This window comes from Mixophyes fleayi, chromosome 9 (assembly GCF_038048845.1).
Source record: "Mixophyes fleayi isolate aMixFle1 chromosome 9, aMixFle1.hap1, whole genome shotgun sequence".
Lineage (NCBI taxonomy): Eukaryota > Metazoa > Chordata > Amphibia > Anura > Limnodynastidae > Mixophyes > Mixophyes fleayi.
In genome coordinates, this window is record NC_134410.1 from 82,877,278 (window position 1) to 82,904,813 (window position 27,536).

The window sequence follows — 27,536 nt, forward strand, 5'->3', positions numbered from 1 at the left end:
TGTCAGACTCTATGCGAGTGAGGGAGATCACCCCTATTTCAGGGAGTCTCTCTGACATTCAGGGAGAGTTGGTAAGTATGATATATTCTGAGTGACTAAAAATCTTACTATTAAGAAATAAATGTATATAATAACATATATGATGATTCCTTATTGTAATTGTAACCACAGCCTAGATATAACATTGTCTTCTCCTGGTAATCAGCCCGAACAACATACAATTTCACTCCGTCTCCTAAACTAATCATGTCAAACAAAAGAATGTCTGGGAAATGGGGTGACTAATTGTTAGTACCATCAGCATGCTAGTCTATGCATAAAGTAGATCATACTTACCAACTCTCCCGGAATGTCCGGGAGGCTCCCGAAACTTGGATCGGTCTCACAGACTCCTGGGAGAGCTGGCAAATCTCCCGCATCCCACTACTGCCACCACTAAGTGACGCGATTCGCGGTGAATCGCGTCATTTTGGCCCCGCCCCCGTGACAAAATTATATTTCCGTTGCGGGCCCAAACTGATGCGTTTGCCTCTGCCTTGTCCCACCTTAGATAGTATTATTTTGTTACACACATTAACTTGCAAGTCTCCTAACCAAGACATCTCTGCTTAACAATTGCTATCTCAGTACAATACAAGGCCTCTAACATTTATACTTTAGTTCATACTACATAGCTTCCTTACTTTACTTATTTTAATGTATTTACTTTGTAGCATTAAAAAGACACACAATGTTAAATTCATCAAAATAAAATTAATGATTTTAGATTTTTTTTTTTAAAGTTCATCATTTAAAATTTCTTTATCTTTTTTTGAATTTATGAATTCATATTTTCCAGCCCCAGGGCTGTTGCCCTAGAGCGTCCAGGTCTTTCTCTGTTAATTTAAAATCCTTGAAGGTCCAGAGGGTTGTTCAGAGTCCTTACAAGACTGCAAATCTATGTAAAATAAACTTCGTCCCCCCTCTCCTCTACTTACAGTATTAGAGCTTATGCAAGTAGCGTAGGGCATGCGCAATGAGCTACGCTACTTGCATAAGCTCTATTTACAGTATTAGGTGATTCCCCCACTAGCGTGGGAAAATCATATAATACAGTATATAGAGCTTGCGCAATGAACTTAAGTTTATTGCGTACCGGACCTCCTACTAGGTAGGAGGTGTTAGTGGCGGCTCCTGATTTTTTTATTTTTCTTCATGCAACATTAAAGATTCGTTGGATGTACAAATATGGGGCCCTCCTAGCCGAAGCAAAGAAGACTTCTAGCAACAAGGGGCCCCTTCTGGGCGAAGTGAAGAAGAGATTTGTCAAGCATAAACTTTTGGAGAGTACAAATAATTTGGGACTGGGGCAAGCAGGACAATTGGAAGGTATAATTAATCTGGGACTGGGGCAAGCAGGACCTTTTGGACCACAATGAAGACTTCATCGGTGAGTATTTGGGGTGTTATTATTGTTAATAAATGTTTATGGTGTACATGAGGGTGGTTACTGTATTTATTGTGGGTTTCTTATTTTTATTAAATGTATGTGGTAATTATCAGGGTGTTGTGGTTTATTTAACATTTTTTTGTGGAACTACAGGTCCCAGCAAGCCAGGGATGTCAGGGCATGTTGGCACTTGTGGTTCTCCAAGTGGCAACATGCCCTGGCTGCTGTGGGTATGCTGGTGCTTGTAGTTATACAAGCAGCAGCATGCCCTCACTGTTTCGGGCAACCTGGCTGGCTGGCACTTGTAGTTCCACAAAACAAAATGGCGTCAGTTTATTATTTTTACTCACTTTCGCCATTATTACCCTACTACCCACAGCCCAGGGGTAGTAGGAAGAGCCCTAGTGCTATCTGCACTGGGCTGGTTCTTTCTAGGGGTGGGGGGGGGGCACTTGTTTTTTTTGGCGGACCCCACTCCCTAGGGAATCCAGCCCAGGGATGAACAGTCTAGGGTTGGTTAGTCATTATGGCAGGGGAACCCCTGCTGCGTGTCCCACTGCTATAGTGCCGCCAACCCTGGCTGGTTTGCCTAGTGCTGGTAAAGTGAAAATCGGGGGGGACCCCACGCAAAATTTTCTCCCGATTTTCACGGGACCAGCAGTAGTCAGGCAGCATTAGGGTTAAGCATGAATAGCGGGGGGACCTCACGCTTTTTTTTTTTCTTCACTTTTATCTATTCTTTAACATTTTTACACTGCCAGGGCAGTGTAACAGTGATGTGTTTGTACAACACGCTGCTATCAAGCAGCGTGTTGTATCTGGCGTGTCTTTTGAAGCAAACTCTCTTGAGTTTGCTAACTTGCAGCTTCATACATTTGAGAGCTGTATAGCTGCAGTGGCAAACAGTTGGGAGTTTGATCTCTGGCGATTTTGCAAATAGCGATTTTGATAGAAGCAGAAATCTCCCGAGAAAATCGCTGGATTTGCAAAATCGCACTTTGATACATTTACCCCCTGGTGTTTAATCAATACAATACATGTTTTACAATTAGGCCTCCCTCCAGCCTCAACATTAAAATACTAGTATTCACAATTAATAAATAAACCTATTTCCCTCCCTCCAAACAACCCTAGCAATAAATTAAATAGCATTTACGTTTAAGACATATATCTATTTCCTGCAACCATTACTGCCATTAAATAATTCATATTCACATTTAATAAATAGACATCATTTTTTTTCCCAAAGAGCCCCACTTTCAATTAATAGCCCCCAAACCACCCCAACATTAAATTAAAGGTCCAATCATCCCTTCTTAAATTGCTAGACCCCAATATAAAATTAAAGTGATCCACATCACCCCGCAAATAAAATAGCACCAATGAAATAATCAGCCCCCACCTAAATTCCACCATTAATTTAATAGCCTACCTCCCACATTATATGAACACTCCCCCCCTTCCCTCATGCCTGAGTACATTCCCCCAATTGATATTAAGCCACCATAGAGCCCACAAATCATATTATACTGCCCCCAGTTGATATTATGCCACAATAGTGCCCCCAAATCATATTATGACATACAGTAGTGCCCCAAATCATATTATGCTATACAATAGTGCCCCAAATCATATTATGCCATACAGTAGTGCCCTCAAATCATATTATGCCATACAGTAGTGCCCTCAAATCAAATTATGCCATACAGTAGTGCCCCCAAATCATATTAAGCCCCCAAATCATATTATGCCATACAGTAGTGCCCCCAATCACATTATGCAATACAGTTGTTAGTAGTCGCGGCGGCTGCGGGCACCGCCGTGACTCTCATTGTCTCCCAGCTCCTGTCCCGGCCGTCGCTATGGAGACCGGGACGCCACTTCCAGTCCCGATGTCCCGGTTGCCTAGGCAACAACCGGGACGCCGGAGATTACATCACGCAGCGCCCGGCCAGCTGTCAGACAGCCGGGCGCATGCGCACAGGGGGCACAGTACTCAGCCAATAGTGGCTGATTGAGGAGGCCTTGCTACACTTCTACTGGCTGTATGCCAGTAATTTATCCCGCAGCCACCTGGCTGATTATTCCTGCTGGATATCCTGTAGCCTCATTGGCCATTAGTAATTAGCATTAGGCTATTCCTGTGAGTGCTAGTAGGGCTCTGTTCTGATTGGCCCCTGGTACTATTTAAGGCAGTAAGGACTGAACCTCACTGCCGGTTATAGCGTCCTGTTCACAGTTCTGCTGCCTGCTTGTGCTCTCTCTGTTTGGTGCTTAACCTGTGACTGACCTCCCGTGTATGACCCTCGCTTGTTCCTGGACCTCGAACCTACGCTTCTGACCCTGACTATTTGCCTGTATTCCGGATTCTGCTCCTTTGCCTGTGCCCCTGATCTCTCGCTTGTCACTGGATTCCAAACCTGTGCTTGTGACCTCTGACCTTGGTTTACCCTGCCGGATCCCTACGCTGCTGTCCGCCAATCATTCCACTCCTGGGTTCTCCTCCGTCAGCCTGCGGCCAAGTCTGTCCCCACCACTAGGGGCTCCAGCGAACACCAGGCTTTCGGAGTAGACTTCGAGTTTCACTGTGCTGGCTAGGGAGTTCCCAACAACAGTAGTGCCCCCAAATTATATTATGCCACAGAGTGAACATATCTTATACCTCCCCATCCCCTGAGTGGCATCCTGTCTCTTATTCCTCCCCCCCACCCCTGAGTGGCATCCTGTCTCTTCCCACCCCCTCCCCCACTGAGTGGCATGCTGTCTCTTCTCACCCCCCACTGAGTGGCATCCTGTCTCTTCTCCCCCCCCCCCGAGTGGCATCCTGTATCTCCCCCCCCGAGTGGCATCCTGACTCTCATACCCCCCATCCCCTGAGTGGCATCCTGTTTCTTATCCCCCCCCTCCTGAGTGGCATCCTGTCTCTTCTCGCCCCCCCCCCCCCACTTAGTGGCATCCTGTCTCTTCTCGCCCTCCCACTGAGTGGCATCCTGTCCCTTCTCACCCCCCCCACGGAGTGGCATCCTGTCTCTTCTCCCCCTCCCCCCCCCCTAAGTGGCATGTTCCTGTCTCTTCTGCCCCCCCCCCCCGAGTGGCATCCTGTCTCTTATTCCCCCCCCCCCAATGGCATCCTTCCACCTCTTCCCCTCCTGTGTGGCATCCTTTCACTTCACCTCATTTTCTACGTGACATCCTCCCCCCCTTTAGTGTACTCACCTTCATGTCTCTACTCGTGTCCGCTGTCTTCTGCCTTTTTCTGCTTTCTTTTGCTGTCCGCTCCTCAGTCATCTTTCAGGACCCGGCCATGACATGTGCTGCGCTGCGCGCGGCACATTTCATCTGGTGGCTGGTTCCCAGGGAGGAGCCAGCCACCAGGAAGCCTGTCAGTAACAGGTTGTATGACACTGACTGCCCTGGACGCGATCATGTGAGTATACAAATACTCACATGATCGCTGCGCAGGGGACCGGACCGGCCCAAATGCCAGAAGTGCCAGATGGCCAGTCCGGCCCTGTATATTATATTATATCTCATCTATAAGAGGCTTTCTTAAGGATTGACTCTGCTCTATTAAAACTGGGGCGCATTCCATGGATGATTAGTTGGAACTCTGTGAATAATTTTTACGACTGCTGACCAAATTTCTCATTATTGGAATCGGAAGCTGCATTCAGTGGATTTATTTTGCTGATATACTGTGTTTTCTTATGCATATGATTTTATTCATAGTTCAGTACTATTTCATTGTTTATATATTTATAGTTTTTGTTGTTGATTTATTAACGGAATACAAGATAGAGCTCTAGTGTTATTTAGGGGGACGCCCCAGTTTATGCAATTTTATACTTTATTGTTTCTATTTTTGCATTATATTAGTTCATTAAATATCTTATTTAGAATCCATTGTGACGTTTTTCTGCCTTCTCTGTTTCTATATTATTAGCATCAGGGCTGCCAAGAGGAATTCAGGGCCCCAGTACAACAAATTCATGGGGCCCCCCCCTTATAGTCGAGCATGCAATTTTTTTTCAGGGGGTGTGGTCATGCATTTGGGGGCGTGACAAATGCACCATTGGGGCGTGGCTAACATCAAAATCACTAGGCTCTCAATTCGCCCCAGCGTCACATATGTCCAAGCACTGCTGACTTTCAGGACATTTAGCACCACAAAGTAGTATACAAAGAATGCAGTGTGTACACAAACAGTTCAATCTTGGCCTGCACCTTATATTGGGCACAACACTCACCAAAAATTGGTATTGTCCCTACTAGAATCACAACATTTCACACACTGTGTTGCTCTCTCCTATCTCTTCTTCTCAATTTCTCCACCTGTGCCTGCTGGTTTCTTTTGTTGCGGCTTGTCTGGATCCTGGAATGTTGAAGGGCCTTTTTGAAAAAAAAATGGCTACAATTAGAAAATTACAGCCAGCCTCGGCGTTAAATCAAAAAAATGTAACAAAAAAAATCTGCAGCGAGGGCCCGGCCCGGGCCCCCTGGCAAGCCCGGACCCGGGTAAAATGTCTACACAGAATGATGTATATGATAAAAAAAAAACTGCAGTGCATATAGGTTTAATTATATGTAGACCTACATGCAAACTCCTTTGTACCCAGCTACTATAACTGGTACACGTGAGCACCACCAGGCACATATCTAACAAGTAACAATAACACCAAGTTATAAATACGATCCCCTCCCTCTTTACACTGCCCTGTAGTTTATAACCTCGTAATACATAAACGGTTCAGTTACATCTTCAGTTACAGGATAAACACATCCGCTCCCAGCTTGCAAAGTGCAGGTTTCTAGCCGCCAGTTACTACACTCTTCACAGACAACTCTTTACTAGACTTAGTATAGTAGAGCATCTGCGAAGAACAAAATGGAGAAAGTCTCAAGAAACAAAAAGCAGAGTCAACATCATTTATATAGCGCCAACATATTCCTTAGCGCTTTAGCCAGAGTGTTACACATTTCTGCTGTATTATTATTTCACCAGGTATACAGCACTACACTAACTTTGTAATATTCAGTGAGTCACGGTGAGTGGAAAAAACATCTATATTGTAAAATTATATATATATATATATATATATATATATATATATATATATATATATATGTATATATATATATATTGTGGCAAGAGCCTGCTACTGCAGAAGCACACGCAAACAACTTCTTCCTTTTTATGTAGCTTTATTGTCAGGATGATAAATGTTTTGACACCGTATACTTTCACAGCAGTTGTGGAGACCCTAAACGCTTGCTATACATAGACCAGCTCTCTCTCAAGACCAGCCAGCTACCCCAGCATTGGTCTCCGTGCACAAATGATACAAACAAGCTTTTATACCTGATACTCCTCCCCCAGCCTTAGCTTGATGGACAGGTGACACACCCACCTTCTCTTTAAAAGGAAATGCCCATCCCTGGCTCTGTTTGGACTAACAGACACACCCTATCTGCTGAGAGGAAGGATTTCAAATCATGTAAGTTTAACCAAACTTAAACTATTGCTTTTCATACATAAGTCTTCACATTCAATCTAGGTGCACAAATGTTTTACTCTACTTCCCTGCTTTCTCTGCATATTGCCAGCTAAATGCCTCCTTTTGTTTCAATATATATATATATATATATATATATATATAAACACACACACACACATATTTTCACACCAGGCTTGGGGCACCTTGTGGCTCTTCATAAGTTGGGCACTACATGCGTGCTGGGACTTGTAGTTCCCTCTGCTGCTGGAGTAGTACAGCCTGTTACCTACAATCTCTGGTCCCTGCTCGCAGTAGTGTGTTGGCCCCATACCCAAGCCTGGCCTGGCCCCATTACCCTGGCACACACCCGCCACTGAGGCAGCCATGATTGACCTGTGCACTACCACAGCCAGGCCTCGGCCGAGGTCCCGCATACCCCCCGGCCCCCACAACTCTCCCCGGACTCCTCGTCCTTCTTGTCGAACTTCTGCAACATGTCTATAGCCTGCTCCGAGCTCCGCCACTTTCTGCCAGCCTGTCAACGGGACATGTCACCCCTGACAACACCGCCCGCGCATGCGCAAAAGAGGGAGACGGCCAAGATCCGGCTTAGCCTGACTGTACCACGCACGGTTTTGAGGTTACAGTACAAAATGGGTCTCCTGCAGAAAGATCAGGTTTCATTCATATAGCTTGAGAATAGCAAATAAATTGCCCTTTTCTGAGGTCTAAATAAGCTATTGTACATCGAATGAGAGGAGTGTAAGACCCATTCACAATAGTTAGGAGGTTTGCTTGTACTTGGGTTTGGGGTGGATCCTGTATGGGCAGGGCCATCTTAACAACATTATGGGCCCCCGGGCAAAGCAGTGCACCGGGGCCCCTACAATATATATATATATATATATATATATATATATATATATATATAAGATAACAGGGATACTCTGCACTCTCCAAACACATAATTAATGCTATATCAAGTACTGTTCTATATTAAAAACAGGGAATGTTAGTTTCACATATTGCAATATATGCTTAAGCTGACCAACTCACGCCAAAGTCTTCCCATTCTGGTCAGTCCTAACATGATCAAATGCTATGCTATTTTATCTGGGCTTAAGGCTTACCTGCACACAGCTTTTAAAGGCAAGTCTTTCCCTAGCACTAGCAGCCATGGGAGACCTGGGACTCACCTGACACAAGTTGGAATTAATTAATGTAAAGAATGGGGTGCAAGAGTCATGGGACTTACGTTGTATAAACAAAAACAGACATAGGTCCTCTGCACTCACCATGTACAGACTGGGGTGCAAGAGGGGGTTGCCCACAGTGTATAGACAAGAAAACAGGGATACTCTGCACTCTCCAAACACATAATTAATGCTATATCAAGTCTGTTTTTGTTTTTATATATATATATAGATAGATCGATATAGATATAGATGTATAGAGATACAGATATAGATAGATAGGTGTACTTGATCAATGACCCTTGAAGGTTTTTTTGCAGGTTTTTTCTTTTGCAGGATTATTTATTCTAATTAAGTGCCCTGCCTCTGGGGCCCCCTTGCCCGTGGGGCCCCCGGGCACCTGCCTATCGTGCCCAATGGAAAAGATGGCCCTGTGTATGGGCACCTATAAGTATAAGTAGAATAAGTAGCAGGTAATACCGTTCTTTATTGGGTTTGGAGGGACACAGGAGTTGAACTGAAATTACGTGATAAACGCACTCTATCAAGAACCACTCTTACCTATGATCCTAAATGTATAGCTGACATTTTCTGAGACTTTTACTTCACTCTCTATAATCTCCCACCTCAAATTTCAGATCCCATTTCTTTACAATCTAAAATGAGTGACTTCTTATCCTTTATCGCTCTGCCCTCACTTACTTCCACACAATCTGATTATCTTAATGAGCTTTTTATGACCGACGAAATCGCCCGAACAATTAAAGACCTCAAAAATGCATCGGCCCCAGGTCCAGGCGGTTTCACGGCCATATATTATAAAACCTTTGCCAACTCCCTTATGCACATGATCCTTGAACTCTTCAATTCTATGCTTCTCGGCTCTAAGTTTGATCAGGCAACAACTCGGGCAGCCATCGTAGTTATACCCAAGCGACCCTCAACTCTGTGGAAACTACAGACCTATTTCTCTGTTGAACGAAGGACATCAAATTGTTTGCGAAGCTCATCGCTGATCGTCTGAACACTGTCATCACCTCACTGGTTCATCCTGACCAGGTTGGTTTTATCCCTGGTCGCCAGGCATCGGATAATACCCGACGAGCGATTGACTTGACTTATGTTTCCAACTCCCGCAACATCCCCATAGGGAAGGCCCTATATGCAACAGACTCTCAAGGTCATGGGCTTGAGGGGCCCCTTCCTTCGTGGCGTTGCTTCTCTCTACTTTAACCCAACTGCTTCCCTCCTGGCTAACGGTTTTCAGTCCTCTCCCTTTGTGATTCGGAATGGTACTCAACAGGGATGTCCATTATCCCCACTCATTTTCGCTTTAATGATCAAACCCCTGGCTCGTAAAATTCGTATCAACCCTGATATTTCCCGGTGTCCGGGTTGGTTCTTCTGAACATAAATTATCTCTATACGCGGATGATATCCTTCTGTCAGTCACAAACCCCCTCATATCGCTTCGAAATTTACTCAAGGACATCACTCTCTTTGGCACCCTTTCTAATTACAAGATTAATGCTTCCAAATCAGAAATTCTCGACCTCAATATCCCCCCTGCCCTTCTGTCAACCCTCAAATCTAGCTTTGATTTTAAATGGCAGTCTCACAAACTAAAATATATTGGGATTTACCTCCTTCGCTCCTATGACCAACTGTTCGTGGAAAATTTTCCTGCTTCATTTTCAGCCATCAAGACTGATCTTTTAAAAGGCGATAAACTCATTATCTCTTGAACGGGTAGAATAAACTCCCTCAAAATGAATATCCTTCCTCTATATCTATTTCAAGCCCCTTAAAGTCCCCGCCAATTCTTTTAATCTCCTTCAACAAATGGCTACTAAATTTGTTTGGTCTGCCAGGAAGCCCAGGATTCGAATGCAGACTCTCCACAAACCAATCCAAGAAGGAGAACTGGGAGTTCCCCACTTTCATAAATATTATCACGCCACTCATCTTATCCAGTGTGTACTACTTCACTCTTCTCTGGGACAGCGAGTCTGGGTTGATATTGAATCTGCTCGTTGATATACACCTAACCTCTCCTTCGGTCACGTTCTGCGATCTCCGCTCCCCTTCCAGGGGCCTGATCTCCACATTCTACCGCCTTATTGTGAAACACAAATGACCCCTTAAGGATCCCCACAAACTTAACTGGGAGGAAGATATGGGGGAATCGATTACTCCCGAGGATTGGGAAAAGGTGCGCCTGAATCTCTCTAAAACCTCTATCTGCGTTAAGATAAGTGAAAATTGTTGCAAGATTTTTTACCGTTCTTATTTGGTCCCACACCGGCTTCATGCAATATATCCAGCCTCCTCACCACTGTGCTGGCGTCAATGTGGTCAAGTGGGTACCCTGTCTCATATATGGTGGCACTGTCCTAAACTGCTTCCTTTCTGGAAATTGATCCACCGGTTAATTTTGAACATCACTCAAGTTTCTTTCCCTCCATCTCTTTCTTATTTTCTACTTCCACGCTCAATTCCTAAGATATTTAAACAAACGCAGAAACTTATTACACATATTCTTAGTGCCGTTAGATGCCAAATTGCCTTTTTCTGGAAAAATTCAAGCCCCTTGCCTTCAGTTATCACCCGAATCTGGCAAGTCTATCATATGGAATATATTACTATTATTATTATCGATTATTTGTAGGGCGCCATAAGATTTCCGCAGCGCGGCATTCTTCGCCACACCCCTGTCCAATTTAATAAGGTTTGGAGTCCTTGGACTGAATATCATGGAGCCTTCCTCCTTTGGCTTTTTAAGGCCTCTGAGCCCTAATTTCCAATTTTTAGTGCTATCTTGGATTTTCATCTTCATTTCACTTTTCCTCTCATCTCACTAGCTAGTGACTTCCCCTTCCCTCCTACTCCTATTCTTCCCTCTCTCCCTTCTCTTTTCTCATCTCTCCCCGATTTTTCTTTTTTCTCCTCATATGAATAACAATATGCTGTTTACATCTTTTGGAAACTACATTACGTTTTTGCTTTTCCTGTTTCATCTGTTTCCTTCATTCTCTTTTCTGTAAAATTTAATAAAATATCTTTTAAAAAAAACAAAAAACTTCATATATAACAAATATTATGCTAGTTTTCTAAAAATATATTAAAATCGAAGGAATCATTGAACCCATTGGGTAAAAGAGTATTGAAAGTATAAATTCAGTAAGTTTCACTACTTCCGTAAGAGGGCTAGCTGGTCTCTTCCCCCAGTCGCTCAGGGTGATATTTTAAATCCCCCCCCAAAAAAAGTAAATTGGATTGGCATAATGAACTTTTATAAAATGATGATACATGTGTACTACTTTTGATTTGAATATGTTATTTGTGTTCATAGATCCACTCTCTGACCTTTCTAATAGTCTAGCCTATACAGTCATGGCCAAAGGTTTTGATAATGACACAAGTATTGCTTTATTATACAATTTTCTGCTTCAGTGTTATTATGGTAATGATTCTGACGTAACAGAGTTCTCCGGCTGATCTGTGCAGTGTGGGATGCGTTTGACGAGCAGCGGAGAAAGCACGTTCACTACTCCACAGAAAGAGTACAAATGGGACTCCGAGTACAGACAAAGAAACCTTTACATGAACTTTTTTTAACCACGGAAAATGTGAGTGCACTGGTTTTTAACTTTTTTTTATGTACAGTCATGGCCAAAAGTTTTTAGAATAACACAAGTATTGGTTTTCACACAGTTTGCTGCTTCAGTGTTATTAGACCTTTTTGTCAGATGTTGCTGTGGTATACTGAAGTAAAATTACAAGCATTTCATAAGTGTCAAAGGCTTTTATTGACAATTATATTAGGTTAATGCAAAAAGTCAATATATTTGTAGTGTTGACCCTTCTTTTTGAAGACCTCTGCAATTCACCCTGGCGTGCTGTCAATCAACTTCTGGGCCACATACTGACTGATGGCCACATATTCTTGCCTAATCAATGCTAGGAGTTTGTCATAATTTGTGGGTTTTTGTTTGTCCACCTGCCTCTTGAGGATTGACCACAAGTTCTCTATGGGATTAAGGTCTGGGTAGTTTCCTGACCAAGGACCAGAAATTTTGATGTTTTGATCCCTGAGCCACTTAGTTATCACTTTTGCCTTATGACAAAGTGCTCCATCATGCTGGAAAAGGTATTGTTCGTCACCAAACTGTTATTGTATGGTTGGGAGAAGTTGCTTTTGGAGGATGTTTTGGTACCATTCTTTATTCATGGCTGTGTTCTAAGGCAAAATTATGAGTGAACCTACTCCCTTGGCTGAAAAGCAACCTCACACTCAGGATGCTTTACTGTTGGCATGACACAGGACTGATAGAAGTGCTCACCTTTCCTTCTCCGGACATGCGTTTTTCCAGATGCCCCAAACAATCTGAAAGGGGATTCATCAAAGAAAATGACTTTACCCCAGTCCTCAAAAGTCTAATCCCTGTACCTTTTGCAGAATATCAGTCTGTCCCTCATGTTTTTCCTGAAGAAAAGTGGCTTCTTTGCTGGCCTTCTTGACACCAGGCCATCCTCCAAAAGTATTTTCCTCACTGTGCATGCAGATGCACTCACACCTGCCTGCTGCCATTCCTGAACAAGCTCTGCACTGGTGGTGCCCCAATCCCGCAGCTGCATCAGCTTTAGGAGTCCTGGCGCTTGCTAGGCGTTCTTGGGCGCCCTAAAGCCTTCTTCACAACTATTGAACCTCTCTCCTTGAAGTTCTTGATGATCTGATAAATGGTGGATTTAGGTGCAATCTTACTAGCAGCAATATCCTTGCCTTTGAAGCCCTTTTTGTGCAAAATAATAATGACTGCATATGTTTTCTTGCAGATAACCATGGTTAACAGAGGAAAAACAATGATTTCAAGCACCACCCTCCATTTAAAGCTTCCAGTCTGTTATTGTAACTCAGTCAGCATGACAGAGTGATCTCCAGTCATGTCCTCATCAACAATCTCACCTGTGTTAACGATGTCAGCTGATCTTTTTGTGGCAGGGCTGAAATGCAGTGGAAATGTTGTTTTTGCGATAAAGTTCATTGTCATGGCAAAGAGGGACTTTGAAATTAATTGCAATTCATCTGATCATTCTTCATGACATGACATGAGTATATGCAAATTGCCATCATAAAATCTGAGGCAGCAGACTTTGTGAAAAATAATATTTGTGTCATTCTCAAAACTTTTTGCCATGGCTGTATATTAAGTCTCACATTGCAAAAAGAAGATTACGTAGAAAGAATAGCAATTACTATTTCCTTTTATACAAAATCTTTTATCCAATGGATTCATTGAGTGATTTTAATGTCTTTATAGAACACTAAAGCTTTCTGTATGCCCCTTATGCATCCTTTGTATAATTTTTCTACTATATGGCTAATAAATAGTATTCTCTAGCTGCCTGTAAAACACTGAAGCTCCAAAGCGCTCCAGTGTGTTTGGTAGCTTGGTGGGAGGATTCAGTTGCATGAGTTATAAAAAATAACATGCTCATTTTACTTCATGTTTGTAAGTACGTTTATATTTTTAATATAAATACATTTTCCACAGCACTTCATCTATTTCAGGTTTCTATTGCCACTAACACTGCCTTCTCATTCATACTAATGATTGACATTTGTGGCAGTAACTGGGACTGTCTTCCTGCCAGCAGGACTAGCTAACCCTTTCTTTCATAATGGTTTGTAAGACTGTTCCCCATCTCCCTCAACATCCTTCTTCACGGGGTTTCTTGTACTTAATGTAAATGGATTTAGCAATTACATTTAGATGAGATGGTACATGGAGAGGACTGAACAGTGTCTTCTTTAACTACAGTAATTTTACTTGAAATGTAAAATATAAAGCATATGTACTAATGTATTTTGTATCTATTTACTCTCATTTCTTACTATCTTTATTCTACAGGAATACACTATAGATGTGTTCTTTAGACAGAGCTGGTTGGATGAGAGGTTGAAATTTGATGGACCAATTAAAACTCTGCCACTGAATAACCTATTGGCGAGCAAGATCTGGACACCAGACACGTTCTTCCACAACGGAAAGAAATCAGTTGCACACAACATGACCACCCCCAACAAGCTGCTGAGACTCACGTATAATGGGACCCTACTGTACACCATGAGGTGACGTGTTTGTGTTACATCTACTGCTGTTTAGTTCTTTGTCATAGTACCAATTCATTATCAACCATTATGAGACCAAATCATTATCCATCATCCTTTGACTGGTCTCATTCTCAATGTTATTTCCCTGCATGTCATAAATCTACATTACATTCTTCATTAGAGGGTACTCCTTTTTTTTAAAGTAGTATAACTCAAAGTATTTGACTGCTGATGCTTTTGTGTCTTCACTGTCTAGGATGGGCCCCAGGAAGTTCCATTGTCTGAAACAAATTCACAAAAAATAGTTGGCAGAGTCCCTAGTACATACTTGTAAGTCATTAGCTGTGCTGCAAAATATTAACAAAAATGACTGCTAACTGGTTAAACATTTTATTCATGAACAATATTGTGGATTATTCGTATGCCATTTTAAATCAGTTGACTGAGTATTTTCTCATGCCAGAGTTAAGTTGAGTTTTTGTTTTTTTAATTCAGTTTTGGCTGCTTCCTATTTGTTGGACTACATTTAAGCAGACATTGCAAGTATTCTGAGAAGCTAGATCACTGTGGGCTGCTGAGAAAGTAGTTGATGTGTCCTGTTTTTGCAAAGTCATCCAGATATGAAACTGGTAATGTAATGTACACCATTTTAGCGGTGTTAATTAGTGTTATGGGTTTGGAACTTGTTAAAAAGTTGTAGGGTCCCCCAGCATGGCATATAGACTTCTGTGTGTTGTGCATAGCATAGTAGGGGCACACATACATAACAGTACCATGCTTCCTGGTGATGCGGCTTAGTTAAGAGTATGCCACATCTCCAGATATATGTCTTAGGAGGCATGTCATTTGCAGCTCCTAAGCCCCGATGTAGAAATAACACTCAAAATGTTGTCTTATAACGCTCCCTGACTGGGGGGAAGGGGATGGATGGGATGCTGCCAAAAAGACCTTGAAAGGGGTTTTCTTACCTCCCCAAAAGTATTTATTCAATGTACTCGTTGCTCAATGAGAAGAGGTTGTGATACAGCAGGGAAGGTGATTTGGACAGTATAATATGTCTCTATTTCAGTACAATAGTCTATAGCAAACCAACAATCATATAAAGGCCAATTATAATGACACAAATGCAGAATCAACAATAAGCAGTGTCAACAACCTGCTGGAGTACAAAAACATAGGCAGAACAGAATGTGCCCCAACAATAACAAATCACATATACTCTAATAAACAGTGTTGTGTCAGGAGCTATATGCAAATAACTGACAAGAGTTGAAAAACGACCATATATGAATGATTTGAAAAACCTAGTGCAGATTAATGCATGCTACAAAAACAGTGAATGGAGGGTGTGTTGATGTTCCTTAGAGTTCCTCAATAGAAAAGCAGTATCCAATATAGGGCTGCAGTCCCAAATATACACTTCATTTATCTTCCTCCTTGCCTCTTCATTAGCACATACGTGCAAAGATATAAAGAGAAGGGAAAATCGAACATAGTGAAATGCCGCAAATTTTATTGCATAAAATAAAGTTAAAAACCAGTGCACTCACATTTTCCGTGGTTAAAAAGTTAATGTAAAGTTTTCTTTGTCTGTCGTTGGAGTCCTGTTGGTACTCTTTCTGTGAAGGAGTGGTGAAAGTTCTTTCCTCACTGCTCGTCAGCCGCATCCCACATTTCACAGATCTGCTGGGGAACTCTGTTACGTCAGAATTGTTACCAGGTAACATTGCTTGGCTGTGATAGGAAACCTATGCGTTTCGTCACAAATAGTGATTTCATCAGAACATTTTCAGGTAATTGGCAGTTCGTATAAGTAGTGCACTTGTCCAATCAGATGCTCTATCTGGCATAGTTATTTGCCTGAGTTAGCATAAACTACTGTTCGACCTTGCCTTATAAATATTAGCATATACCTGAAGCCTCATTTATATCATACACATGTCTTCTTAAATTTTATGAACATTTTATGCATAGTGTGGACAAAAAATACTGGACAAAAAATTGTTCCTTATTTATGCCCAATCTCTAATTGCAGATGTATACTAGAGACCACTAATAGGCTGTCATAATCCTTAGTGTTTCAATAGGTATATTGTGCACGTTCATAAGTGCTTTAGGTGTTTCTCTACAAAAGCCTGGGGACAGGAGCTGCTTTAATTCCTTTAAAGACCTTGGTTGTAACACGCTTTTCTGTGATGAAACGCGTAGGGTATTATAGCTTAATGTCACAAGTTCACGCAAGTAGGTTTGGTTGAGATATTGTGTGATTGAAGATGATTGTTGCACTGCAATGTGTGTTAAAGAAATGTAACTGTGCACTGGTTGCAAAATGTGCAGATTAGAGAGACTAATCTTCTGATTGCCAGATTTAAGTCACCTTTGTGGCTTTGCACTATTGCAGTGGCCTGTGCTGACTTAATTGATGTAAAGGGTGTTTTTTAAAATCTCAAGTCAAGCAAGGTTACCTGGTAATGATTCTGACGTAACGGAGTTCTCCGGCAGATCTGTGGAGTGTGGGATGCGTTTGACGAGCAGCGGAGAAAGCACGTTCACTACTCCTTCACAGAAAGAGTACAAATGGGACTCCAAGTACAGACAAAGAAACCTTTACATGAACTTTTTTTAACCACGGAAAATGTGAGTGCACTGGTTTTTAACTTTTTTTTTTTATGTACAGTCATGGCCAAAAGATTTTAGAATAACACAAGTATTGGTTTTAACACAGTTTGCTGCTTCAGTGTTATTAGACCTTTTTGTCAGATGTTGCTGTGGTATACTGAAGTAAAATTACAAGCATTTCATAAGTGTCAAAGGCTTCTATTGACAATTATATTAGGTTTATGCAAAATGTCAATATATTTGTAGTGTTGACCCTTCTTTTTGAAGACCTCTGCAATTCACCCTGGCGTGCTGTCAATCAACTTCTGGGCCACACACTGACTGATGGCCGCCTATTCCTGCCTCGTCAATGTTTGGAGTCAAAATGTTTGGGTTTTTGTTTGTCCACTCGCCTCTTGAGAATTGACCACAAGTTCTCAATGGGATTAAGGTCTTGGGAGTTTCTTGGGCAAGGATCAAAAATTTCGATGTTTTGATCCCCGAGCCACTTAGTTATCACTTTTGCCTTTGGCAAGGTGCTTCATCATGCTGGAAAAGGCATTGTTTGTCACCAAACTGTTCTTTGATGGTTGGGAGAAGTTGCTCTAGTAGAATGTTTTGGTACCATTCTTTATTCATGACTGTGTTCTAAGGCAAAATTGTGAGTGAGCCCACTCCCTTAGCTGAGAAGCAACCTCACACAAGAATGGTCTCAGGATGCTTTACTGTTGGCATGACACAGGACTGATGGTAGCGCTCACCTTTCCTTTTCCGGACAAACGTTTTTCCAGATGCCCCAAACAATCTGAAAGGGGATTCATCAAAGAAAATGATTTTACTCCAGTCCTCAGAAGTCCAATCCCTGTACCTTTTGCAGAATATCAGTCTGTCCCTGATGTTTTTCCTGAAGAGAAGTGGCTTCTTTGCTGGCCTTCTTGACACCGGGACAACCTCCAAAAATCTTTGTCTCACTGTGCGTGCACATGCACTCACACCTGCCTGCTGCCATTCCTGAGCAAGCTTTGCACTGGTGGTACCCCGATTCCGCAGCTAAATCAACTTTAGTAGACGGACCTGGTACTTGCTGGACGATCTTGGGCGCCCCGAAGCTTTCTTCACAACTATTGAACCTCTCTCCTTGAAGTTCTTGATGATCCAATAAATGGTTGATTTTGGTGCAATCTTACTAGCAGCAATATACTTGTTTGTGAAGCCCTTCTTGTGCAAAGTAATGATGACTGCACATGTTTCCTTGCAGGTGACCATGGTTAACAGAGGAAAAACAATAATTTAAAGCACCACCTTCCTTTTAAAGCTTCCAGTCTGTTATTCTAACTCAATCAGCATGACAGAGTGATCATCAGCATTATGGTCGTCAACACGTATCACCTGTCCTTATCAGAGAATCACTGACCTGATGTCAGCTGGTCCTTTTATGGCAGGGCTGAAATACAGTGGAAATGTTGTTTTTGGGATAAAGTTTATTGTCATGGCAAAGAGGGACTTTGAAATTAATTGCAATTCATCTGATCACTCTTCATGACATTCTGGAGTATATGCAAATTGCCATCATAAAAACAGAGGCTGCAGACTTTGTAAAATATAGTATTTGTGTCTCAAATCTTTTGGCCAGACTTTTCTCCCTTTTCTTTATGGGGTCTATTTATTAAAATTTTCCCCCCTTGCAAAACAGCCATATCTGGTCATTTTTCAAGTCTTGTCAGTTATTTGCATACAGCTCCTGACACAACACTGTTTATTAGATTATAAGTGATTTGTTGTTGAGGTGCATTCTGTTCTGCCTATGTTTTGTACTCCAGCAGGTTGTTGACACTGCTCATTGTTGATTCTGCATTTGCGGCATTATAACTGATCATTATGTGATTGGTTTTTTTTGCTACAGACTATTGTCTTGAAATAGAGACATATTATAAAGTCCAAATCACCTTCCCCGGTGTAAAGACACCTACTGATAATGATGATCATTAGCCCATATGTTTACTAGATTCAACACCACCCCTGAAATCATTAACCAGCATCAGTGATACTCAAGCCCCCTGCAAAAGTGATAACCAGTGTCTCACAATGTCAGGCTGGACTGGTCACACCACAAGAGAGAGAGATGCAGTGTGGTGTACTTCGGTTATACTGTGATACCAGACCCTGCCTGGTAAGCACAGAGTATAATTCCTATGGGGAATTGGGTCTGCTCCTGAATGCCAACCAGCACTGTGCTGAATAGCACTGGGACTCCTTGTGGCAGCCCAGGGTGATGACAGCCTGGGTAATAGTTTACAGTGTTAAAATAATTAAGCATATTTGTGGACCTACAAGTCCCATGAACACATTGCTTCACATGCTGGAGCTTGTAGAATTGCAAGAGCCATAGCTGTCAGATCATGCTACAGCTTTTGGAATTACAAGCACCAACATGCCCTAGCAGCCATAGCCTCCTGGAATAAGTAGTTCCACAGATGGTCAATAAACATTTTGCTCTGATTGGCTTTTCATGTACTTAAGATACGTGCATTTTAAAATACAGTGATAAAAAGTGTACAGGCACATTTTTGCATTTACACAAAAGTTGCATTTTTACATTTAACTTTAAATCAGGCCTGTAATGTAATGACAAATAAAGAAAGAGATAACCCTTATGACGCTGATTAGAAATAGTGATATCAGTGTCTATTAAACCAAAAAATACCAGGCTAAATAGAGTAATTGAAGTGTTAAAGATAAACCTGCAGCCTGCCACAAATAACAAGTATTGTCACTTGTTGATATACAAACTGGGGAAAAAAAGGGAGACAAGTGGTGGCGCTGGTAAATCTTAAAACAACATATTTATTAAACATAAAATACTGATAAAACACTCAGCAAGTTTATGAAGTAGCACATGTTATCCATAGAATTGCAAATATAGACATAGAACTATAAATGGCAGCTAAAAAGGAATCAATAACCAATATAGGAGAAAGTCCAGTTGAATGCCCCTAGGTACAAAGATATTATAAATACGGCCACAAAGTGGTGACCTTATTAAAGTAATTCTATCGTTTTCAAATAAGCATTGCCCAAGCGATTGTATTGTGTTTCCAAAGCACAAAGTAATTTATTTTAGCAGATGTAAAATTTATCAGTTCAATACATAATTATAATACAGTACAGCCAATACCAAAAGATACATACATACCGCGCTGGCTTGCGCTCGCCGCGCTCCCACTGGTACCTGCGAACAGTACTCTACTCCAGAATACTGTGGTCAGAAGAGACTGAGACCAGTGCCAGTGAGAGCTGTTATTATATACACTCAGTGTTACGGTGAGAACAATGCAGATGGTGTGGCTTGCTTCTATTGGTCCAGGTATCAGGAAGGTCCAGAGTGCTGCAGGTCCTAGGCCAGTTCAAACCAAAATATCCAAAGGTGGGGGGGGGTCATCTCTCCAGGGGTTGTGCTCTGACTTTTCCCGCCAAGACTCAACTAGTTTCAACTAGTCTATTAGCATTTTATAGTCAGTATCACTTTAAGTATTTATTCCCTAACATCACTAACTAGAGTATGCAATGTGCGATCTCTTCAGCGAATGAACCGGACAACTGCTGATGAATAGGGGATTAAAATGATACCAGACATGACACATTTCATATAACCTGAACCTTAAATAACACTAAAGTGTATATATAATCATAATATATAAACTAATTATAAACTAAATACTATCTGCTCATAAATCACTGTGGAATGGAATCAATATAAATATAAAATATATATAAATAACTAAATATTGTAGTGCGAGTGTGTGCATGCGTATTTTACCGTGCGATCACAGAATGCCATGTGTTACGAGGCATACTGATCGCAATCGCACATTAAAACAATATTAACCAATATACTTTCGTTCATCTAATTATACGACTTCGACAGTTCCACCCTTTGATAGTATAATAAACTATCACCCAAAAGATTTTATATGCAGGATCTCAGTACCACGTTTCATTGCTCTGTAATGCAAGTCCCCCTTGGTGTATGACCACGCTGTCTGTAGATCTAAACAAGTTATCACAATAGAGAGTCTTAATCCTCAAAACAATTTTTTTCTTTTACTATAGACCGTATACCTCTGGAGCTTGGAGATAACCTTTTTTTTTATGCCCTTCAATAGAACATGTAATACAATATTTGGAATGGTGCAGGGTACAATAGAACATGTATCATCAATACAGAATACTCCACTACAGTTGTTTATGTCTAACAGGTTTATTCGACAACGCATGTCTTTAAGCTCAGACAACATTTAAACATTTCATGTTCACCAATAACATCATAAACCTGAGTTACACTATTCATTCCAATAATATCAACATTTCCTTTCTTCACCTCTTTTGGGGCGGGCTATTGTCTGCTCGTTCTTCACAGTCTCCCAATACTCAAGGTTCTTTGTACGTGAAACAGTGGTCGGCTTGCCAAATATTGGTAGATTCTAGACTAAGGGACCTAGGTGTCGTACTTTTTCCCCTTGTGACCTCCCACCCATAATTCGGGTACCTCAGGAATATTTAATGGAAAGAGAACTAGTCCTACTCGATATAATCACTGAGGCATGTGAGAGCACACCCAACACTTTTTGGTCTACAACCTTACCCACCCAAGAATGATAATCATTCTCAAGGATGCCTGTTCAAGTCCGAATATTACTGGACTGGCATCGCTGGACGTACCTCTCTTCAACTATGGGGTCAACGTACTTACGGACGTAATGCTACTCAGACAATAGCCCCTTGCACTTTCTCCAAGTCCAAGGTTTCCAATTTTTTCTTTACCCCTGAATTGAATAGAGTAATTGGCTGGACCGATTGTGCTACCAACTTCTCATTTATCCCCAACTCCTCAATATCATTACCTGAACCAGCCTCTGTCACCTGTCAACAATTAAAAGAATTGACTGTCCTGAAAAGAGAATGGGATGAAAGAAACACAGAACAGGAAAAAACTACAACTTGATGCTGGACAACTGTCTTACTCTTTGGCTCAGGTGCTACTAACTGCATTCAAGGCCTCCCAGAACAGATTCATGAGTGCACTTGGACCTTTCTCTGGGTGTTGGCTCCTCTGCAGTGAGAGGAATGGGTAAGAGTGTCTCTGCTACCCTTGAAGTCGTGATGCTGGTAGCCTACACTTGGTACCCGTCTGGCAAATAGGCTGAGTCTAGGAAATTACTGTTCCACAACTTACTCTCCTGTTCCAACGTCCTGATAGTTAGTGTACCTTTTCAGGAGACAGTGTTTTGAACGTTCTCGGTTGCTGTCTCACTATTTACCTTTCCTCTCAAAGTCTAGACCAGTCTCTCAGTTACAAACTCATCACAAGAGAAGTCACAACATTTCAAAAGTCAACAGGTTAAGAGGCAGCCTAGGAGTGATCTCGATAGTGGGGAGGACTAGTGGCCAAAGCTACCAGCCACTTCAATCAAGTTTCAACCCTCATTCTATTCAATTCATTCTAACTAGTACCGTTACTTTATGTTCACACTGGTTTGTGGCTAATCAAAAGTATGTAATTTGTTACCACTACTCATACATTATACATTTATTATCAGTAACATGAATACCCCTATCACCTACTATAACTCTAGGGCTATCACATTGAATAACAAAAGCTTTGAGTTGACACAGTAATACATTAGACACATTTTAATACACCTTTAACTAGACATATTTCATCGGTACCCCAGTGTATACTTGAGGATCCTGCAAGGTGGTAATTGGATGATGTGGATTTGTTTCACCTGGAGAAATTCTTCAGGTAACCCAAATCTTCATACATTAACTAATATGTGTGCGTACATATGTTTGTGTGTTTGTTCACATTTTAAAACAATACAACGAAAAACAAAACATAAATTTGTCAGCTGTCACATAAAACCCTGCTGTCTATTTGACAGCTATGTTCGCCCTGGTGTGACAGCCATGTATAGTCGTGTGTGTAAATGTGGATTTTATTAGTAGCTACTTCAGTTGGTAACTGTGTCACTGTATAAAGTCCTCTATGTAGTGTCCTACTGATGCGCTAGTATTGCTATAAAAAGATTTTTCAGTCAACTCAATGTCGCCCCCTAGACTAGAAAAATGCTGAAGACCAATGTATATCGATCGATTTTCCCTCTGCCAACTCACATCCCACTTTCAGTACCCCATGTTCAGCTACTTGGCTAAGTGAGAAGGGCAAATGGGTCTATCTCTATAACACTTTCTTCAAATATAACAGTATCCAGTACATGTCTGTCTAACAGTGCAAAAATATAAAACATGAAAATTTTACATTTTCTAGGGTTCCACATTGTGTCGTATCTTGTGGCAAAAATCCTACTCCAATGTTCTACACAGAGATGCATATCTGTATGTCTAACCTCTAGCGATCCATCCACCCTTTGTGCATAAATATGAAGGCACACTTTGTACAGGAGAAAAAAACAAAACAGACATGCAATCTATAAAACGTGAATCGTATCTCCACAACCAAAAAAACCTTTCTGCTTAAAGTTAGCAGCTTCTATACATGTAACACCAAACCCCTAACTGTTTCTGTAACTTATGTCAATCTAGTGTGTATATCCCTGAGTCTGTCTTATGTCAAAAATGTCTTAGCCCCATTACTGACATCGTGTCTACGTCTTTTTGTATCTCTATACAAGAGAAGAGAGAGAGATACTAGCATAGATGTAAAGAATAGGAAAATAGGAGAGCAACGAATAATAAGAATACAAAGATTTGAATACAAGGGTTTGAAAACAAATAGACATGCAGAAGGGAGATTTTACAGCAAACATGACGACTGGATTGGACACTATGGAAAAATGGCTGTATTCATTCCACTAATCCCTTTAGCTATTCGCTAAACTATGACCCCTCCCCATACTTGACTAGGGGGTCTTGCATCAACCGTGCTATCCAGTGTCGTCCGTCATTTTGTTCATTAAGAACTCGGTATCACCATAACAATATACCTTTGCAACGGACTTCCTGACTTATAATAGAGAAATGAAAAATTAACTCTTGGTAACTCATACTTATCTGAAATACATAAAACGATATTTTAGAGCAAAGTATGTACATATTTCATTTTTGAATAATGATTCTCAGCCACACAAATTATCATGTGTCACTGCAGCCTAAAACAAAGAGTGTTCCAATGATCCATTGTTAATTTGTCTTTCAAGAGTAATTTTTCTACTTCTCTATCCCACCCCCCTTAATCACTAAGTCTATATTTCTTTTGTCTACCCTTATCTGTGAGAAGAAAAGACAAGATAGTTATCTTTAAGCAACAAGCGGAACAAACATTTTTATTCTTTACCATCGGCCAGCGATCAGGTAAGCAAACATGACAACATAAAACAAACAAGCAATAACAACAAAGTATACGTTTAGATCAGTTTCTTTTCTACACCTGCACATTAATACTTACCCTTGATTATTATTTGCCTTGCCTGGTCCTAATTTCCTAGCTTTCGCTCTAAGATTTTCTTTGCAATCTTTCCTCAAATGTCTCTTCTTAAAGCAGTTAAAACACTTCAAAGATTTCTGTTTCTTTCGTCCCTTATAGTGTTTTTTTATAAATCTGAGGTTGTGAATGTAATTTTCCTAAAGCCTGGATACCCACCATCATTAGCCTATCACTCTGCGCTTTTTCCTTTTTACATATATTTTTATCATGTTCTACAGCATGCTCTCTAATTTCATTTACTATGAGACCTCTCCAATTAGGAAAAGAGGTTTGTATCCAGGTCCTTAGATCCTCCCGGATACCGTCCATTAGTACCGCAACAGCTACATCCCTATGATGTGGATTTTCCCTTATATATGGTATCCCTGTGTACTTAATCATGGCTGCTAGAGCCCTAGCAAAATAGTCAGTTGTAATCTCACTACCTTTTTTTGGTTTGATAGTGAAAATTTTTCCCCATTCCACTGTCACTGGAAAATATATGGCCAACTGTGTGATTATATGTCCAATATTGTCCTGATTATCATCCTCGGTTAAGGATTTATCCTTCTCCAACATACCAATCCTTAATGAACTTTTGTATATCAGTATCGAGAGGAAGACAGGCTCTAAACACCATTCGCCAATCTTTATTAGTAGGCTCATGTGCATTACCTAAATGACTAATACATTTCTGACACTTGGCCAGATCTTTTCTAGGATCAGGGAAATCAGACATAGTTGTAAACAGTTCCGTCCTAGTCCATGAAAAATGCATTGCTACATGTTTTATAGGAACTACACCATCTCTGTCCGCCTTCCCATTGGGAAGTGCTGTTGTGCGGACAGGATGCAGACTTACCAAATGGCTACATTCTGAACTAGTTGCTGGAATTGCTGTTGCAGTATAATGAATGACCCCCTTTCTATTAATTTCTATATTATTCTCACTGATTTCAGCCGCTGCCCCTGCTGGTGGAACCGTTCCCTTTCCTTGTCCGTGTACGGCTTCTTTTGTGTTACTGGCATGGGCAATGGCTAAAATGACTGTGGGTACATCTTCTTCTAAAACATTACTTAAGACATCATACAACTTACTCATTACATTTTTAACATTTTTGGTATTGGCTGCACCTACCACCCCAGCCGCATTTGGCGGCGAGGGCGCGCATGCGCTCAGTTCACCACGCTTTGCAACGCTCACTTCCGTCGTGCGCGCGGTTTGCACCACGCCTACTTCCTGAGCACGTGCTCCCTTGCCACATGTACCCTTCTTGTTGCCACAATTTTAAACAGTCATCATGTTCAATTCTCGTTTTTGTTGATTTAATCAACCGTACTTTATCTCTAACATTATTTAACACCTCTGAGTCTAAACTACCTACGTTTGGGAAAGGTTTCACACACTCCCGGGTCATCTTGACCCATTTGTCGCAGTATGCCGTTGCATACTCACCATATTTATTATGCATAACATACTTTGCCGAACCAACCGACAATTCATTAGGCAGCACACAATTGGCCATGTCTTCTAGGCCCTGGACGATTTCAACAGGTACGTCTCCTCAACTCCACACTACTGAGTACAACTGAACAATAACACGCGATTGTCAGCATACTCACTGGAGAAACAACCTAACACAACTGGGATCAGACAAGTACCAACTTCGCAATACCCTGCTTTTCCTAGTTTGAGTACTTTACCACTGTTAGCAACCGATATCAATCAAGAATATCAGTGGTTGCAGCGTATTTCCTCCCACATCTCGAAAGTCACAATCACGGCTGCACAAAATCAACCATGCGGTCCGATCGCATCGCTTAAGGATACTAGCTGTCAGTAAGCTTTGCGATTACTATTGGGAATGCCGCAAAAAACTGTTATTTTCGCTTCGAGTATACCTTCCATGTATACTCTGTGGTGTCTCCTTTTCACCTGTTCTTTGTTAGAACAGAACACCACTTCACACAAAGGTCTCTTTATTTACTGCTCACCCTTAGAACAGAACCTTTGTTGTCAGGTCACCCTTTTAACGTGCCCCGTCAGACACACCTGAACCATAGCGCTATCTCTTTTCAAAAGTTCCACGCTGCTCTCCCAATACTCAATCACTGCCTTACTATGCGGTCTAATCGCACGTACCAAAAAAATCCTATATTCCGTTACCAGTATACTTTTGTCTTTATGCATAACATTCACATACACACACACACAACCTTTTCTTTTCTGTACAGAAAATAAATTTCCCAAACAATAGTAATATCTTTTCAGAGGCTTTAACAAGCGATTGATTATACTATGCATATATAACAGACTATGAATACGACTGTTTAAACACGTGGCAACAATACCGGAAGTTCACATACGCTAAGCAGGAATTACACATACCCTATGCAATGCAATACCTTTTAAAACACAAAACGACAATAAAAAGAAAAACATTTTCTTTTTCTTGTCCCTAGATTCAAGTTAGCGTTCCTTCAGATTACGCAACAACGGACATTCGGTTTCTCAACACAGAATGAACAACAGGTTTTGAACGCATTGCGTTCTTTCCTGTATGTGACGCGTCAATTCACCCTTTGTTGTGCAACCGAAATCCGTAAGCGATGTGTACCTTCTGGTAACGTAACCTCCCCGCTAAGAGCCCCCAAATTATTAAAGTAGTTCTATCGTTTTCAAATAAGCATTGCCCAAGCGATTGTATTATGTTTCCAAAGCACAAAGTAATTTATTTTAGCAGATGTAAAATGTATCAGTTCAATACATAATTATAATACAGTACAGCCAATACCAAAAGATACATACATAACGCGCTCGCTGCGCTCCCACTGGTACCAGTGAACAGTACTTCACTCCAGATTACTGTGGTCAGAAGAGACTGAGACCAGTACCAGTGAGAGCTGTTATTATATACACTCAGTGTTACAGTGAGAACAATGCAGATGGTGTGGCTTGCTTCTATTGGTCCAGGTATCAGGAAGGTCCAGAGTGCTGCAGGTCATAGGCCATCTCAAACCAAAATATCCAAAGGTGGGGGTCATCTCTCTAGGGGTTGTGCTCTGACTTTTCCCGCCAAGACTCCAGTTTCAACTAGTCGATTAGCATTTTATAGTCAGTATTACTTTAAGTATTTATTCCCTAACATCACTAACTAGAGTATGCAATGTGCGATCTCTTCGGCGAATGAACCGGACAACTGCTGATGAATAGGGGATTAAA

The 27,536-nt window shown here is 41.3% G+C and overlaps 1 protein-coding gene across 6 annotated transcripts in view; it reads left to right on the top strand.

Moving 5' to 3' along the window:
- GABRA3 (gamma-aminobutyric acid type A receptor subunit alpha3) overlaps positions 1-27,536 on the top strand; it is a 252,998-nt gene that overhangs the window by 146,868 nt on the left and 78,594 nt on the right. For all 6 annotated transcript variants that reach the window (XM_075184593.1, XM_075184595.1, XM_075184596.1 and 3 more), the window contains one exon: positions 14,030-14,250. In XM_075184593.1, coding sequence (XP_075040694.1) covers positions 14,030-14,250 — 221 coding nt within the window. The remainder of the gene's footprint in view (positions 1-14,029; positions 14,251-27,536) is intronic.